Genomic DNA, 19994 nt, shown 5'->3' on the forward strand with positions numbered 1-19994 from the left:
TTGGCCTCAAGTATTGGCCTCAAAAATCGGCTGTAGATATTGGCCATTGGCTGACCAAATTTTTAAAAATCGGCATCGGCCTTAGAAAAACCCATATTGGTCGACCTCTAATACTGGCTTATTAAATTTCCTCAGATCGCAGTTTAAAAACAATACATTAGTACGATCACAGTAATCCACCTTATTAATAATATGTTTTGTTTTGCAGTATTGAATTATTTGTTGATTTACCATATGTAGTTTATGTGAACAGTGACTTGTATGCGGTGGTTTATGATTAATATATATGCAGAATTATATTGATTTTTTTGTTTAATATAAGTAAGACGTATCCATGTTAATATATGACAAGGAATTTTGCATGAAAACCTCCTTCACTTTCAGCACGTTTCCAAACTCTGTTATTGAGGACAATTTTTAAGCATTTTTTTTTTACTATGTATACTTGTATATAGTCGCAGAAAAAATTATTTGACCATCAAAAGTCATCAAAAACAATGGTTATGCAATCCTGTACTAACTCCTGTGTGTATCATGTGACTAAAACAGACAGAAAAGAAAACATGGAATGCCTAAAAGCACTGTTTTTGTCAGTACAATGCCATAGATATTGATGGAAGAACTGAAGTGATTTTGGTTATTATCAAGAAAAGCATGGAAAATGGATAGATATCAGCTCTGAAATTAAACTACTATGAGCTATTTTTGTTGTTATCATTATATTTGTCCAAACAAATGTACCTTTAGTTGTACCAGGCATTAAAATGACCAAGAAATTGAAGAAAACAAGGGTGGTCTAATAATTGTATGTATGTTTAATTTTGTTTTTTTTTTTTTTTTTTTTGCTTTATGACGTTACTCCTTACTGTACTTCTGCTGCTATTTTTTTTTATTATTTTTTTTTACTTGAGATCTATTTGTTTCTTCATCTGTCCTAAATAGAGGCGTCTCCAAACAGTTGACTGACTAGTGTGTGTATAGTAGATGTGTAGGTGTCATGGGGGCGTGAAGGTGATGTTTGTGAACAAGTAGAGGTCAGGTTGGTCTGGTGGATGTGTGTTTTTTGGGGGGGGGTGGGGTGGGGGGCTCCTATGTCCTATGTCATTGTGCCAAAGCGTCCCTGTGGCACCCAAGTTCAGGGCTTCAGGTCTCGGAGGGGGATATTTAAAGCCCACAAGTGGAGGAAAGGAAAGAGGAGTTGGGGGAGGGGGAGGGGGGGTGCTAGTAGTGCTGAGGGAGGGGGCGATGGCTGCACCTGTTGTGTGTTGTAACTCCTCTGCTCTCCCAACATCACGCTTGGCTCCTCATCAAATGTTGAAAGTGTAGAACAGGGGTGTCAAACTTACGGCCCGCGGGCCAAAAGCGGCCCGCCAAAGGGTCCGATCCGACCCGTGGGATGAATTTGTAAAATGCACAAATTCCACTGAAGATTTTAACGATCAGTGGCGTCAAAATGAGTTTAGTTCAGGTTCCACATACAGAAGAATATAATCTAAAATGAGTAAAAAAATAAAAAATAAAAAGCATAATAACCGATAATCCTGTCCACTTAATGTTACTAGTATTTAATTTTCTTTTTTTTTTCTTTTTACTTATTTTTTATTTAATTTCTTGGGTTGTATAAAAATGTTATATAATTGTGCTGGTTACCTTATTGCCCCCTGGAAACAAATAAAGTGAATTGAATTGAAACGAATAACGACTCCAACTCCAAATTCCGAACTCTAAAATTTTAATGACATGATGATTTTTACTAAATGTTTTATGTATTTGTAATGCACATATGTAGCTAAATAATAAGCTTAGGCATAATATTGTTAAAGTGCACTTTTTTTTTCTTTTTTTTTTTTTAATGTCAGGTTTTTGTGTTTTTTCATTGTTTGTGAGAGGATAGTTTGTAAATGTAAATATTTTCATAATTAAATGTGAACTTTTTTGCACTAAAACAAAGAGAATTTTTTGAAATATATATTTTACCATTATTTAGAGGCTGTTATGCTAATATTTTACTGGTCCGGCCCACTTCAGATCTAATTGGGCTAAATGTGGAACCTGAACTAAAATGAGTTTAACCCCCTTGGTGTCAAATATGGACACCTGACCAAAACATGTTAAATTTGAGGTTCTATTTCCACTTTGTTCCACTTTATGTGCCATTTCTGTGTTGATAGTGTGCTTGTTACTACATGGTTGTAACTAAATAATAATTTAACATTTGTAAAAATTATTTAGATGTTTGTAACATCCAAGTGCTGCATATTCAAACTAATAGTTTTATGTTTATAATAAAGCATCAATTGAAAGTTTTACATTAGTTTAACTTTTGTGAAGTGTGAACTGAACATTTTTAAAGCACTAGTTATTGTTTAGAAAGTGTGCAAAATTTGTGGACTACTCATTTCAATCAATCAGTAAATTTATTACGAAATTTTTACAAACAATTAAAATCGACAAGTCATTTACAGGATACATTTTGTAATAGGACACACCGGAAGCAGTCCTCAGCTTATAAACGGGGACCTTTAAACATGTGATAAGAGACGCAATTTACATTATAATCTTTAATAAATTCAGATGTTCAAACTACAGACAAATTTTAAAATATTTGCCTATTTATCTAACGATGATTCATTTCCTTTTCCTGAGTCCTATTGTCGTCGGCATATTCCAATATTCTCAGATAATTGAATTAACATTTTTTATTATTATTTATTTATTTATTTAACATTTATAAAGCTTTAGTTTCATGTTTATAAAGCATTTTGTTAAACTTTAGAAGGTGTTAGTGTAGTGTTTCTGAAGTTCGTGCAAGTTAAACACCATTTATTAACAGATGATTGATAACAATACTTATAAACTTGGTTCTAACTTTTTTAGTTAAAGAGAACCTATTATTTAGATGATGGAATATCCATATCCTATATGTCACCGTCCCAAAATCTGTGAATGTCTATTACTTTGAATGTGTCATAAATAGGAGGTTTAGGTCTGATGGGACACATTCTTGACTGTTTACACATGTCCATGTCAGCTTTTAGGTTGAGTTGAGTCTGGAATCATAAAAAAAGTCAGTTATGCAGCAAGACATCGTTTTGTTTTTTTTTACTACTGACACAAGCTTTAAGCATCAAGTGTTGATGGCTCTGCTGCTCATTTAGAATCACATGACTCCAGGGCAGCAGCTGGAATCTGTCAGAAGTGTTGTAGCTGAGGGTGTGTGTGTGTACGTCTCTTATGTAGAACACACTGTGTCTTCTTGTAGCTGAAATGATTGACATCTCCTTTTCACTGATGTTTCAGATGCCATTCATTCTAATATTTGACTTTTTAAATGTGAAACTCAAGAGCGGTGAAGGCGTTTTCTCCATGAGCCGAGGCAGATGAACTAATACTGTTATTTTTCTTCCTCCATCTGTTGACATACTCTACAAACTGAAGCAATAATTATTGTGTGGAAGCCACTGATTCTAACAATATTGAAAAAAAGGATTTCCAAACGTGCCTGGGCTGTGTAAATAGGGCTGTGTATTGACAAAAATGTTGCAATACATTTCTTGGACAGGACAATGATTCAGTATATTGCAGTAAAATAGATTTTTATTGTCACAGGAACAATAAAGATCAGTTTAGCAGCTCACTTCAATTTAGCAGCAAATGGGACTGTATAAGAAAAAATAAAAAAATATCACAGAGTATTAAGAGAAGTAGGCTTCAGAATAAAATATTAATACACATGCGCTACTAAAGTACTACTAGAACTTCTGAAATGAACAAAATATACAAAAAGAAATATACAAAAGCTAACGCTATTCTACAGATGAGAGGCATGTACAACAAATAGGATACATAAGGTAGTAGTAAGGTGCAATACTGTCAAATATTGTCCTCTACATTTTTTGTGACGTAAATAAAATCAGATTTAAAAAAAATAGAGCAGAATGCCTGGAAATTGATAAAGCAGTAAGTTTTTAAACACAGCTATGAAGTGTGCGATTGTAAACGACAGTATTTTTGAGAGTCCATACGGTATCAATACTGTATTGTTTTTGATAATCAATACTAGAGGTCAGCCAGTAGTGGGTTTTTAAAGGTCGTTGTGATGATTATGTCTGTCCCTCAACCCCTTTTGTTTGACTTTGAAATGACAGAACTAAACGTCTGTATAAAACTAATATGTGTCAAAGCAATTCACTATTTAATTAGCTTATTTGAATTATCCTAAGTTCACCACACAGAAACTAAAGGAGTTAGCATTTGCTTCGTTGATTGGCCGTAGATGTATCCTCCTTCTTTGGAAGTTGCCTGAACCTCCAGCAGAGCACACCTGAATAACAGACGTAATGTCTTTCTTGAAACTGGAAAAGATCCAGTTTTCTCTCAGAGGATCAACTGAGGAATTTTACATGACATGGAAGCCTTTCCTCTGTTACTTTGATAAAACATCTATAGAAAATATAACAGAATAGAATAACTGTAACACTCATAATTAAGGGAATGTGAACCAATGGGGGTGGGGGGTGGGGGGACTACTTTTCCCCCTTTTTTGTTTTTTTTTTAGTTTAAGTTTTTGTTTATTGTTAGTTTTTGGAAAACTGGACATGCTTATACCTGTGCTGCTGAGAGGATATATACTGAAAATGTGACCTAATAAAACATCAATTATTATTATTTTTTTAATAGTTTATCCAAATCTCATTTCTGTTCTATGTGTGATCTTTATTTTCTAAGCTACTATTTTCCCTCAAAGTCAGTTTTTCCACTGAAGGAGCTGGATTTACTAAAGCTAGAGTTCTGGATACTGGTCCAGCTGGTGCCGCTCATGAAAACAACCATGTTTAAGCTTTGTCAAACACACAAATTTCACTTTGCGTGTTGATTTTTGGAATGAATAATACAGAACTGCATTAAATCAAAAAGCTGAAAACTTAACAGACAACACTACTATCCTTTGACAAACCTGGTGGATTAAAGGAGTGATATTTTGCTTTTTTAAATAGACTCATGCATTTTCCAACATTTCCCTGTGGTCTACATAAACTGTAAATGTTCTGCTTGGGTCTGAATTCTTCATTAATTCAACTCCACAGGTCCATCTTCAACCCTATTTCTGAGTAATGACACCAGAAAGGTCGTTTTGAGCGCTGGCCCTTTAAATGCACATGAGCCACTTAACGCCCCACCCCCTCCAGGTTGTTGACCGTGCTTTCTGTCCCATTCAACCAACAACTGAACATTTTAGGTAATCGACTCGAAGTTTGGACATATTTTCAGTTTTTACTACAACTGCTGCTGCTGATAAACAATTACGTCGTTCTCGGAGAAATGTTCGTGTGAAATCGTGACCTTGTATGTGCAAATGTCGTGACGCAACTAGTTATAAAATGCAACAAATTAAGCAGGAATTAAAACAGGTTGTAGAAATCCACTCGATTTTTGTCAAAATGAATATAAAGATAGCTTTGCAGCACCTGGAGGGTTCAAATTCAAACTTTACGAACTATTAGGGTCCAAATACACAAATAAATGAACCAAAGACTAATAAAAAGTGGGTTTAGCAAAATATGACCCCCTTAAGGCAATAACAACCCATGATGTGTGTTTGCTCAAGGCTTTATATTTTAGGTCAGGATCAATACCAGTGTGTTTAGAAGTGTAATTGTACAGTAGTCATATTAAGCTTTTTTTTTTTTTTTTTTTTAATATAATAATAATGTTTTTATCAGGACACATTTATTAGGACACATTTTCAGTATATATATTCTCTCAGCACAGGTATAAGCATGTTCAGTTTTCCATTTTTCCAAAAATTGAGAAACAACAAACAAAAACTTAAACTAAAAAAAAAAAGAAAAAGAAAGGGAAAAAAAAGGGGAAAGTACCCCCCCACCCCACCCCACCCCCACACACACACACACACTGGCCCACATTCACTTAATTACGAGTGTTCCAGCTATTCTATTCTGTTCACATTGAGCTTTTAACGTGCCATACAAACATTGCAGAAATCCTTGAAATTCTCTTCTGTCATCTTATTTTACTAATGCATTCATGTCCGTACGCCTCAGCCGTGATCTTATAAACAACAGTATTTGAATGTGCTGCTGCTGCTATTATTATTATTATTATTGTGGCCACTGTGCGTGTGTAAATGTGAGTGGGCTGTGATTTGTTTTAGGTGGAATGTGTGAGTGGGCTGCAGACTGGAACATGATGTGACTGCGTAACAGATGTGTGTGACAAAGGTAGCTCAGATGGACAGGTGTGGACAGAATGAACCACGTCAACTATTTTTACACCCACAGCCAAACACAAATGACCCTGTTAAATGACGACAGAGCACATTTACATCTACGTATACGTTTATTTACAGCCTGCTTTTTTGCATTTAGGGATTCCAGGTCAAATAGATATGGAAGAGGATTAGGGCCACGGTGAAAAACAAATTAAGGTCCAATATATATTTTTTATTATTATTCTGAGAAAAAAAGTCAGAATTCAGACTTTAAATTCAGAAATCTCACTTTTTTTTCCTCAGCAATCTGACTTTAAACTCAGGAATCTGTCTTTAATCTCAGAATCCTGACTTTTTTTCTCATAATAATAATTTAAAAAATATATTGGGGACCTTAATTTTTTTTTCAAGTGGCCCTAATCCTCTTCCATAAATAGAAGATAACGGGGCTAAATAAATGTTTTGTTATCCACAATGGTGCACTACAGTAAAAAAAAAAAAATGAAGATCCAAAATATATATATTGTCATTATTATTCTGAGAAAAAAGTCAGAATTCTGACTTTTTTTTTCTCAGAATTCTGACTTTAAACTCAAAAATCTGACGAAACTTAGAATTCTAACTTTAAACTCAGAAATTTCCTTTTTTCTCAGAATTCTGACTTTAAACTCAGAAATCCTGCTTTAATCTCCGAATTCTGACTTTTTTCTCATAATAATAATAATTAAAAAAAATACACTGGACCTTAATTTTTGTAAAAAAAAAATTTTCCACTGGCCCTAATCCTCTTCCATAAATAGAAGATAACAAAGCAAAATAAATGTTATGTTATCCACAATTGTGCACTAGAATAAATATGAATGCATTTTGATTTTTAAATTGATTAGTTCCTCATAAACAAGCAGCTCCATATAACATATTAGACATTTTACATCCACAGGCTTCTTGTATGGACCTATGTACCTGTTTTTCATTCAGATGATTCTTTGAAGCTTCATTGTAGTATTACCATGTGCATTTTCAGTTCCTAGTTTTTCGTACCTTTTAGCAAAACAACTTTCAGTGTTCTTTAAGTAGATACATACATTACTTTTTAACCTTTATCAATGCAGTATAATACGAGGAGAGTAAAATGATCAAATCAGATACAAATAACACTTTGATTATCCTTAAAAAATTGAATGAATGAGGGCTTTAATACAAGTTCTCAACTGTAGAGAGCAAAATATTTTATCTTTCATTACATTTTTAGTCCTACATCGTGACTTTTATTAAACTAAATGCACTTGACAGAATGGGGTTATAGGTTTAGTATTCAAAGCTACAGTGAAATGTCCTTTCTTTGTAACAGTAAAAGAGTCTCTAAAATGAATTACAATAGATTTTTTTTCCAAGTGCATTTGTGCTTGCGAATACATCATTTTAAAAGCTCTTATTGTGTCTGTATTAGATGCTCGCTGTCACTACAGTAGCTTTTTTGCACTGAGTTTCTGTGTAGCTGTAATTTGATTAATGCAAATGAGTCACTTAAAGCTGCGTCAGTGTGGATAGATTTTGTCTAAAACTCAACACCAGCATATTGCACTGATTAGACAGGCGTCTGTGATAGAATAGAATAGAATAGAATAGAATAGAATAGAATAGAATAGAATAGAATAGAATAGAATAGAATAGAATAGAATAGAATAGCCTTTATCATTGTGTGTACAATGAAATTAGGAGTGCTACTTCAGTCAGTGCGACAATATTAATAAAACACCAGTATTTCAGAAAACAAGAATAGAGCGAAATTACAAAAACTAAAAATAAGATAAGAAAATAGAATATGAAATTTTACAAAAGTAAGAAAAGAACAGAGCTAAGTGGAATAAAAAAAGACATAAAATATGAATAGACATAATATGTACAATATTGATAGTATGTGACAGTATATATATATCTCTGAATATATTAACAGTATGTGTTACTTATGAAAACAGGATGTATATCTATGAACTCAAGTCTATATAAAAATAGTGCATTTATATTTTGATAATACTGAATAATTATTGGATTGTTATTGGAGAACAGAAGATTATTGTATGACTCATTGCACAAATATGATTGAAAGTGTCAATCAGTCAAATCAGCTGTTTGATCATCAGACCTGCTCACACTGGTCTGTATTCACAGATACCTGTGTAGGAAATGTTAAAGGTAGCAAACACTTTGACATAACTGTGCAGTTACCATTCATCAAATCCTTGTCATCATCGCTGAAGTGTGTGTTTACAACATGTGTGAGGCGTTTTCAGAAGAGGAAAGATGATGGATGTGGATTAAAAGCTTGACAGAGCTCACTCACACTTGAATCCAGTGAATTTACTTATTATAGAGACTTGGGGAGAATGTTTCAGATTCATTACTGACCCTCTTTAAACAAGGTAGTTGTGTGCACATCCCATAATATGACCACATGCTGCATACTGGTTACAACACTCCAGTTTCATTCCTGACCCTGGACACATATAAACAGACTAATGAATACAATGTCATGTTGGTTTTAATTCAAGGATATCTGAGAACTTATAATGGGAGGTTCCATCATCATATGACATTATAGTCACTGAATCATCCAACAGAAAAACATATTCTAAAGGGAACAGGAGCAAAGTCTGGTTTTATTAGCTGTGCAATGTGGACAAGGATTAAACAGAAAGGAGCACAGTATGTATGTTAGAGTTAATTCACAATGTCACTTCTGTTTGTTTATTATCACTCAACTCTGTACTGCAACTCTTTACTTTTCAAGAACATTATTAATATTATTGGTAATAATAATAAATAAGTATAAGTTAGTAATAACTTCAAGTACTGTAATTATTTGAACTTGATTGCTGACAAATTTTATTGATCACTCTGATACTGTATTGTGAATGTAGCTCTCACATGCATATCATAGTCCTTTTTGTCAACTTCTCCATGATATTTTAGAACTGTCATTATAAAAATATTTAAAAAATATATTTATTTATTTTTTCACCACCTCAGAGCCGGGTTGTGACAATATGTTTCACTGTTATCTTTGAAAACACTATAAAGCACTTTTGGACAGAGACATTCTAAGAACACGGTTCTAAGAACTGTCCACCTCGAATTTCCTTCTAGGAACTCCTCTCCCCTAGGGGAACTGTTTGGTTTTGCATCCACGCAGGCAGTAAAGGACCATGGTAGGGACCAGCGTGATGCAAACGTCTGCGACAGTGACAGGCCCCACCACCTGGCCCAGCTGAAACAATGAAATGTATTACAGTTTTGAAAGATATACAAAATGTAAAATGACATGTAAATACTAGTACAAGTATATTGAAATCAAATTGAGCGACATTGTGGTGATTTATGGAAAATAAGTAAGGAAGCAGACAGTGGAAATACACCAGAGACAGGGATGAATGTACAGCCGCCCTTAGGAAATAGACTGATATAGAATGAGCAAACGCTTGACAGTTGGACCAAAACCACATAGTTATGTCATTGGTAAATACAAGCCAGATTATGACAAATAGAAAAACAGCAACAGTTTTATAAAGTGCAGTTATTCAAATATACTGTATCATTTGTACAGTATAGTATATAAATCATGTAAGTACTGGTTTCATTCTAAACAGTCCAGTGCTGGAGTCTGGGTTGCTGATTTGGAGTAGGTTTGTCCAGCCCATTGCTTCCCCTCTGAGGCCATTAGTTGGAACTTCAGTCTCTGCTGCAGTTGCATCAGCTCTTCCACAAACACTCGAGCTGTCTGACAATATCGATGGCTCTGAGCCCGAGAGAACAGGGAGACTGATGAGTGGAACTGTGCCACAGTACGGTGTCTATATGAGCATCAACTGCACTGAGGGGTCCGCAGCCCTGGTTCCCCCCAGGGGCCGTAGTTATGGCAGGCATTCAGCTGGGCTACTGTGACCTCATTTTACAAGAAGGACCTGTTAAAAAGAAAAAAATATACCATACTGAAGCTAGGCCAGACCGACAGGTGCAGGAAAGAGGAGGGGGGTGGGGGTGGGGGTGACTTCATGGTACTAGACCACCACAGGCATTAACACAAACCCAAGGGATGAGATAATTGAGCATTACAACCACACAGGACCTGGGAGAACAGCTAAGTTATCACACGTGACAGTTCATGACTGTCCTGTTAACCATTTTAGATTAAATCATTGAATATACAATTATGTTAAACTAGCACAAACATATAAAAGTCATTAGTCTTATCTTATCTTTAGTTAAGGGTATATTAACCCTGTAAAGCCTGAACCATTAAATCATTGAGAGAAAATTCAATTTATTAAATTCTGAACAACCCAAAAATTTTTTTTAGAATATCAGTTTCCATGTATGAGTTTTAATTTTGTATCATATTTGATATATCAGGTCTCAATGCTCAAATATTATTATTTTTGAACAAACAAAATCATAATATAACACAAGCATGTCTAACAAATTGGTAATTCCTTTTCAAAATTGCCAAAGTTCTTCCTCCTTCCTCATTAATTGAATCTTGTAGTGTCACTGGAAAGGCCTCTGGTGAATGAATTCCTCCCCCTGGTGGATTATATGTGTATTGCATGTGTTTAATTGTATACATCAGGTTTTTCAAGACAAAAAATATCACACTGATCATGTAGAGGGCTTCAACACTCATATATCAAATATGATACGTTTGGTGTTATAGGGTTAAGTCTCGTCTGTGCATATGTGAAGTGATGGTGATGGTACCTTATTGCTGGAAAGGAGGTCCATCACTCTGCCACTAGATAAAAATAACTCATTCCAAGGTAAAGGAAACATAATAATATCCTCTGTATATTAATGAAAATCTAATTGTGACGTATTCACTCGTTCTAATTGGACCGTGCCCTCTGGACCTGTCTGCGGCTCCTTGCTGTCAGCTGTGCTTTTATGTTGTCACACCTCATGTCTCCCTCACTTTCTCTGGTTTATTATTTTCTGGTTTATTATTATCTGCTCATACTCTTCAATCCATTCCTTCCTCCTCCTCCTCTTCTCTCTCACCATCTTGGACTCTTACCGTTTACCTCAGGAATCCTGCCTTCTCAGCTGTCCGCCGGTGTCCCATAGCAACCCGATTTAGCCTCCGCCGCCGCCACCTCCTCTTCTTAACCTTCCCCTCATCTACCTAATTTAGACCCCTACCCCAACCCCACCCCCCACCGTCGCTCCTCCTCCCCCTTCCTCGCTAATCATTCCCCCTCCTCCACCTCCTCCTCCCCCTCCCTCCCCCTCTTCCTCCTCCTCCTCCCGTCCATGACATACACCTTCTCGTCTCTTGGCCCAGTGGCCCTGTGTGCTGGATTAGGAGCCTGTCTAAATTTGGTCATGCATGGCAGAGGAGACCAACACCTGCTGGGACCCCTGGCCTCTTCTCCTCTCCAGACCCTTACATCAAATTACACCGGGGCCTGAGCATTCCTGTCACTCCTCTCACTTCTCCACTTCTCCGAGCACAAGTCTAAAGGTCTTTGCACTTCACGGTCCGTAATGCACTTTGAACTGAAGAGTACTCGACACACTGTAGTTATGGAGCGGCACAAAATAGAACGTACAAGTGCCTCAGAACCGGACTGCTATATAGCACTTCATCATCCCTACCTATGATGTCCGTGCTGCAGCTCCTCTAATGAGCAGCAACAGTCTGATTACATAATCTGGAAGGCACCTGCAAGTCTGTGTGGGTCCTCACATCGGTAGCACATTACAGCCTTGGAATAGTTTACGGCTAAAATTTCCTTAGGGGGTCAAATGAGTGGCCATTTTTGTCAAAAAAAAAAGTTGTAAGAAATGCATAGAACTGTGTTGAAATAATGCTAATCCATTTGTGCACAGACTACTGATATTATTTGACAGTGGAAGCTCTATTTTCAGAAATATTGGATTTTGAATAGCACGTGTATGTGAAAACTTTTGCTGGTGGACGGACGTGACATTACCCATGATGATCTGGTCAGTACCAGTACTTTATTAGTGATAAACTTATAGTCTTACTATTACTAATTCTCCTCTTATTCATAAATGTTAGTATTGTGGATCTAAAACAATAACAGCTGACACAAAAACACAAAATGTGGCAGTGGACGGATGTGACATGGTTGTTGTGGATCCCATCATACTGATGCTCTGCAGCCATGTCACTGTTTACACTAATGATCCCTGTGCAAAAACTAGGATCAGAATTATTTATTGTATAGTTTATCATCATACTAAAGAGTAAATAACAATATAGAATTGTTATTTCTTTATAGAAATGCTTATTATTAGAAAACTGTTGATTTAAAAAGTGATGTGTGACATTCTTCATGTATGTATTGGCGTAACATAAGCAGGATGGATCAGCACCATACTCCATATTGAACCTGTAAAAATAAAACGTGATATGGAGTATATAATCTTGTAAGAAAAATTAGGGAATCTAAAAGAATAGAATATTTGTTTTTCAGGTAAATTCAGTTCAAATATAACTTGGCCATTTGTGACATGAAAATATAGCATTAATTGTGATGAAATTGGACATTTTTGAGCTGAAAACATAGTTCATATGACCATCAACATATTGCAACAGAAGTGAAATCCTGTAAATTTGCAGAACTTGCATTTACCAACACAAAGTTCCTTGATTTCTTATGCACAAAGACATAAATAAGACCTCTAAGCAAATTTTAGCCATTTATTACTTATTAATTAATCTTGGGTTCTGGCTTATTTTAACGTGGTCTTAACTAATTTATCATTTATTTATCTATTGTCCCTTGTAAGGATGCAACGATATGAAAATTTCATATGACATGGTTATCATTATTATCGTGGTATTGTTGAACTTGTGCTCAAAATGTTCAAAAAGTACTAATACACACTGAAATAATTTAACCAAGTTGTATTTTGAAAAAAAAAACAACAACAAAAAAACAAATAAAATAACTGGCACAATGCACTTTCTCTTGGCAGAAACATTCAAATATTAACCCTTAGTGGTCTGAGTCTATTTTGTCCGTTTTTCAGTACTTTTGATTTTGCCTTTATATACTATATACAGAAATGTTTACTATACCCATGTTTGGTATCTTTTTTTCAGCACAAATTCATTTATATCAACTGCCTATTATTTTTTTCACTTTAACCTACTATATCAACACAAAAGACCAGAAAAAACACACACACAAAAAAAAATCCGATTTGAAACATGTATATAATTTATTGCATAAATAACACACTGATGCTTAACGAACCTTTTCACAAACTTTAAAAGTGAATATATTGGTTCCAAATATTAGGTATATACAATTAAAATTGTAATAAATTAAAACTATACTCAAATATTTGACATAAAAGCAGATCCTTACATAGGCGTTTTCTCCGTAAAAGTGCGGTAATCAAACATGGTTTTCATGATAATTAGAATTTAAACGGTAATACTAACCATTGCCAATTTTACCACGCTTTATCGTTATACCGTTAATAGTTACATTGCTAGTCCATGGTATTATATTATATCATGATGTTTTTATCATGCTTTGTACAGGTTTTATATTGGCATTTTTACTGATATCTGATGACTTTTATTTATTTTAGTCTGTTTTTTTATCTATTTATTTCTCATCTGTTTTAACCATGATCAGCAGACTGCTAGGAGTACCTGTCCATGTCTTTTGTCTGTGCTGTTTTTAATCTGTCCGCTGTCTGTGTCCTGTGGTTTTAATGTTTTTAGTGTTTGAGATGCCCTCTCCAGACTACGGGTATTAATAAAATCTCCTTGAACCCTGAACTTTAATTATATAAACACTGAAGTTGGTGGTTTTACATTTTGCATCCATTATTTTTAGTTATTACACAGAAATTAGTGTAAGTAAATAAATTTCAAAGTAACAGTTCACAGCGTTTTACTATGTTTTGGTGTTACTCTTTTTTTTTCAGCATTCTTTTTATTGGAATCAAGGTTTTATTTTTTATTTAATTAACCTTTATTTACCCAGGCAAGCAATTAAGAACATATTCTTATTTACAAATGCAGCCTGATCAAGGTAAAAAAAAATATATATTTTTGGATTTTTCACATAACATATATACAATACCCACCCCATCCCTCCCTCCACCCTACAAAGTCCCATGTAGCACATCCCAATCTGAGATTAAATAAATAAAAGCAATAATATTAGTAGGTATGACACTGATCAAGCACAAATAATTAAACAAAAAGAAAACGAGAGTGGAGTTGGTCTACGAGCCAGATTAGAGAGCAAACGAGGTTGTGTTGGACACATGTCGTCCCTCATGATCCAGCGTAAAATTTATGAGTTTATCAGGGAGAGTTTTTAGGATGTTAATGAAGGACATTACTGGGTTCCAGGTGGACTAGAAGAGGTTTTTGGACCCCGAGCGTGTATTTAACCTTTTCAAGACTGTGTTACTCACTTTTAATGTATAACACTGGTCTACAAGGAAAATACTTCCAGAATAAAAGTAATGAAATTTTACCACATGAGAGTCACTGATAAAGAAAAATCCAGTCAAAAATGCTGGTTGGCTGAACTTTCCAAGATACAGCCTTGGGTCAAAATGTGAAACTCAAGAATTAACGAGAGAATGGGTTTGACTCAAAAGGAGTATTTGTCTCAGAGCTACAAGATCTACTTCAAAACACTGTCTGCACATTAGAATACATTCACTTTACAGGTTCTATTTAGTGGAAGATTTCTAAAACTATTATATAAATGTACATAAACCAATATATATGTGTAATAACACGTAATCATATACCCTGAAAACATCAGCAAACCGGCACTTTTGTCATTTATTTTCCAATTAATCTTATTGAAATACGTAACATTTACCACATTTAATGTCTGAAGCAAATCATTTGTAAAAAATTGTAGACCAGTGTAATTCATAGTTTGAGTTCTTGTTTGTTCAGTATTAATTGTCAGCTTTATAAATCCAAGCTGGACTGACTGTACATATCCTGACCAAGGAAAATCAAATTCTAACTTTGTGCAGTAATCTACACCTGGATTTGCTGCCTCCGTCCATAATAATATACATTATATAGACTAAATGTCCTCTAAAATTAACGTTTATTTGCAACATAGTATAGCAAACTATTACATGATTAAAAACAAAAAAAAAAAGTCTCAGTTTACACTTTACAGGTTCTATTTAGTGGAAGATTTCTAAAACTATTACATAAATGTACATAAACCAATATATATGTGTAATAACACTTAATCACATACCTTGAAAACATCAGCAAACCGGCACTTTTGTCATTTATTTTCCAATTAATCTTATTAAAATACGTAACATTTAGTACATTTAATGTCTGAAGCAAATCATATCTAAAAAATTGTAGACCAGTGTAATTAATGGGGTTAAAATCCCACTGATGCCACCATTTTATCATTTACAATCTAAATTTTTGGTCGCAAATTGCCAATGTGCTCAAAACTAATGGGTGAGTGGGCACGGAAGTGGCAAAAACAGCTCAGCACAGCTCAGCACCCCCTGTGAAATTTCAGAAATGGCTTGACGTGAGGTTGTTATTCAGCCCGGGCTATAATTTTATGCTCATTTTATTGTTGCCATTTCCCTTGTATTTGAGACTCACCCTGAGCAACCTTGGTGAGTGACATTTAAACACTGTGATGAAAATGTAAGAAAACAGTCATCTTTTCTGGTTGAGTGGTGTTACCATAGTGACAGTCCAGTGAAAAATACATCAGTAGACAGAGCTTCCTACAAAAGTTCTAAAATGAAACCCCTGATTTCACTGTCATGTAAACATACCAAATTGGGTACATGGAACACGTTAAAAAAAAAAAAAAAATGTCTGAAAGCTCTTGTTTTAATTTCTCCCAATATTAATGGGTCATGAGGAACAAAATGCACAATAATGACTAGTTTTCCAGTTTCTCTAAATCAAGGCTTTCTTTGTAATACCTAAAAAAAAAAAAAAAAAGCTCAAACTAATACTAAAACTAAATAAAAACCCACTTTCCAAACTCCCCTGTAAAACTAAATTCTGAGTCCTATTACTCTCTGTATATTATGTTTAATTTCAGCTTTTTCTACGTCTCTGTCCGCCTCCTTCACTAACTCTTGTAGTATCTTCCATCTTTCTGTCAAACGCATCATTTCCTTTCCCTTCCTTTCTCTGCCACCGCTCCGTCTGCCTCCAGTGCTTTGCTTCTCTGTCCATCCATGTAGATCCGCAGTCATCCTCTAGTGTATACGAGTCCGCAGACATAAATGCAAACACTCCCACGCACTCTTACCTGAGATCGACGTATATGTATATTTTAATTTCAGAGTTTGCTAATGCACTTTTCTGTAATGGAAAATATATGCTCTCACCTACTGAGCACAGCCCAGTGTCACTGCTAATTTTCACCTCTCTGTTCCTCTGTGTTTCTGCTCAGTCATTCTCTCTCCACTCCACCCACACTATCATCTGTAGTTAGTTATTCAGCTCATGTCCTTACTCTGCCTCGACACCCACACATCCTCCAAACCCAGCAAAAACTTTTGAATCTACAGTAACGAGCCCCAAACGCACGCGCACACACACACGCACCAACACAGTGTCGTTTTAACACATGTATGCCGTTTTCACATATGAGTCTAAATGCTAAAAATGCCTCTCAAAATACCGTTCATTGAGTTTATTGAATTGTCCCTGATGTGCAAAGCCGACACCATTAGGCAATTTTCCAGACGGAGTGAAAGCAAGCGCTCAGCACCTCAAAGCCATTTACATTACCGTCTGCATTGTGCCCATTATGCACATCGCCTTCACCTAATGAACAGTTTCAGTTTCTAAAATGAGATATTTGCCTATCGAAACACGTAGCCCACTAAACGAAATGTTCCGTACAGACAGCGTGAACACCTAATGTGGGGCCTTGAAGAGTTCTAAAGCTATCAGACTTGGGTTCTTAAATATTAGGCTATGTAGCACAGCACTCCAGACAACAAGTAATCCTTGTAACAATAAAGTTTTACTTTTAAGCCATGCATAAAAGTAAAGAAAAAAAATGATTTTGAGATATGGAAATATTTGTTCATTTTCCTGAAATTAAACTTTAAAAGTGGTGAAATAAGTGAAAGTAGTTTCTGTGATATTAATCTTGGTTTGTGGACTACAGTTTTGGCACTCGGCTACCTTCATTTCAGTAAATAAATTTAGTTTTATCTTCTGGTTGTATTTTTTTTGTATTACAGATACAGTTTATCCTATTATTGTGTATCTGTTTTATCTGTTTTCATATATCTTATCTTCTATATCTATATATTTTTATTAGTTTTATTATATTTGGAATTTGTACCTAAGATAAGATAAGATATTCCTTTATTGATCCCACAATGGGGAAATTCACAGTGTTATTAGCAGCAAACACATACGATACATACATGCATACACATACGCGTAAAACAGTCGGATAAATTTGAATTTAAAAAAAATTGTTTAAAAGGGGAGTGTAAATACGGTTTGATATGAGTGTAGTGCAAATGGTTGTAAATATAAAAAAATATATAAATACGGATTTGAATATATACAGATTTGGACAGGTGCGGTATCTATATCCTTTGTTACGACTGTGCAGGATTTTGGGCATTTTGTGTTGTTGTAAATGTGCCAGGCTATATAAATAACTTGACCTTGACCTTGACCTAGATAATGGGGGGGGGGGTAACTCCTGACCTACTGACAGCACTGACCAAAGCTGCAAACTAGCATGATTATGCTAAATGCTAATCAGCCCATAAATTAGCACTGACCGTCCTAATTAGCAGGATAGTTGACAGACCATAGATGCCAATCCTGAGCTGATGCATTAAAGACTAGTACAGATCAAATATGGACTAAAGGTCAAAAAGCACTAGAATTTGACCTAGTATGGCTGCTGTTGATTTTCTAATGTTGCAACAGAACAGACAAATACTTTTCATTTCTTGTATATCATCTCTGTTTAACATTAGTTATTGTTGCTAGGTAGTCTAATTAAACACCACTAAATGTCATAAATCATTTTAATCAACACAACTACATTAGAAGTGTCTTTTTTTTTGTATTATTCAGCGAACAGAAGCTCTAATATTAAGGTCTATACAGAGCCAGAGTCCTTCCCCTTACGGTTATGCCCCATGGGACTTAATTTTAGAAGAGGAAAAAAACTGTACTGCTGTAAATGGTGAGAGATAGTCAAGTCAATTTTTTGTAAATTTGTAAAAAGTAAAGTAAAAAGCATCAGACTGTGAAATTACAAAAATGATGACTACACATCTAAAAGTCTTCCTAACAGTCTGTCTGAATAACTGAAAATGACTCTGCAGCTTCCACAGGACCAGACTTGTAGTGATTTTCCTCTTGTTTTTTTAACACTTATTCCACCTCGCTCTCAAAGGAGGAGGTGAAATACGGCGAGGTAACAACCATTTTTGGCTTTGGCGACATGTAGCACTTGCCACCTGAATATGATCCGAACCAGCAGTTAGTTCGAAGCAGTTGCGAACATCTGAGTCAGCAGTGCCTCTTAGACTGACATAAGTGTTAGTGCAGGCTGTCAGGCATGGGCAGACACAGTCATAACAAGGTCACAGACCGAAATGAGCGGTACCGTCCAGGCCCCAGTCAGCTGATTGGACCTGCACTCACCAGGGGAACGTCACGATGTGTATATTTATGTGTTTGTTTGTCAGAGGGACAGGTTATGTGTGCAGCAGGTAAAGCTCTGACCTGTTAGAATAAGTGAATGCGTTGTGTCATTTGGATTCCTGACTTTGTAAACTTGTCTCTGTCTCCCTCAGACCTTCACAGCTTGGTGTAACTCCCACTTAAGGAAAGCCGGGACACAGATTGAGAACATTGAAGAGGATTTCAGAAATGGCCTCAAACTCATGCTGCTGCTGGAGGTCATATCAGGTGGATCACATCAATCAATCAATTAATCTGGATGGATGGATGGATGGATGGATAGAAAAACAAATATATACAATTGAGTTCTTTATCATTGTGATTGTATTTCAGGAATGTTTTTTTTTTTTTTATAAGGGTGACGAATGTTCTCCATAACAGTTTCTACTGTAATAGTCTGAACTTGGTGTTTAACTATTTTAATCTTCTGTACATTTAATATGGGTGCTTCTATGAAACTGGTCCTAAAAACAGGTCATGGGGGCTAAAAATTCAAAATTCAAACCAAATGTAGACTAATGTTATGAAGCAAGTTTGGAAGCCCTTTGGGTCTATTTTAAAAATGAATACTTACTGAGAATAAAAGAGAAACCATTTTTCAGATAAAACACCTTTTTATATTATTTTACATTATATTTAATACAGAAATCTGCATGTAACACGGTCAAAAGGACACGAAAATTATGCACTGTTTTTTTTTATATATCTTTATTTTCTCACAGGTACATTTTGGGCATTGAACTAATTATTCAAGGCAGAGTGTTTCACAAAAATGACCGCTTTTGCAAAATAATTCATGATTTCTTTGTGTTTAAATGGGCAGGTTCTGCATGTAACACACATGGACACAATGGGTTACATACAAAACCTGGAATGAGACTGAGATGAAAAATCCACATGTCTGGATTAGACAAACCACTAGGATTGTCAAATTTAACACAGTGTCTTTATTTATAGCAGTATATAAGACCATTTACAGCCATGTTTTCAGATCTAATGCACTGACACCTAGGTAGTTTTAAC

At 35.3% G+C, this 19994-nt stretch overlaps 1 protein-coding gene across 1 annotated transcript in view; it reads left to right on the plus strand.

Annotated features, from left to right (window-relative positions):
- The window catches only part of actn3b (actinin alpha 3b), a 67474-nt gene that overhangs the window by 14661 nt on the left and 32819 nt on the right, over positions 1 to 19994 (plus strand). The window contains exon 2 of the mRNA XM_030161820.1: positions 19085 to 19199. Coding sequence (XP_030017680.1) covers positions 19085 to 19199 — 115 coding nt within the window. The remainder of the gene's footprint in view (positions 1 to 19084; positions 19200 to 19994) is intronic.

This window comes from Sphaeramia orbicularis, chromosome 18, assembly GCF_902148855.1.
Source record: "Sphaeramia orbicularis chromosome 18, fSphaOr1.1, whole genome shotgun sequence".
NCBI lineage: Eukaryota > Metazoa > Chordata > Actinopteri > Kurtiformes > Apogonidae > Sphaeramia > Sphaeramia orbicularis.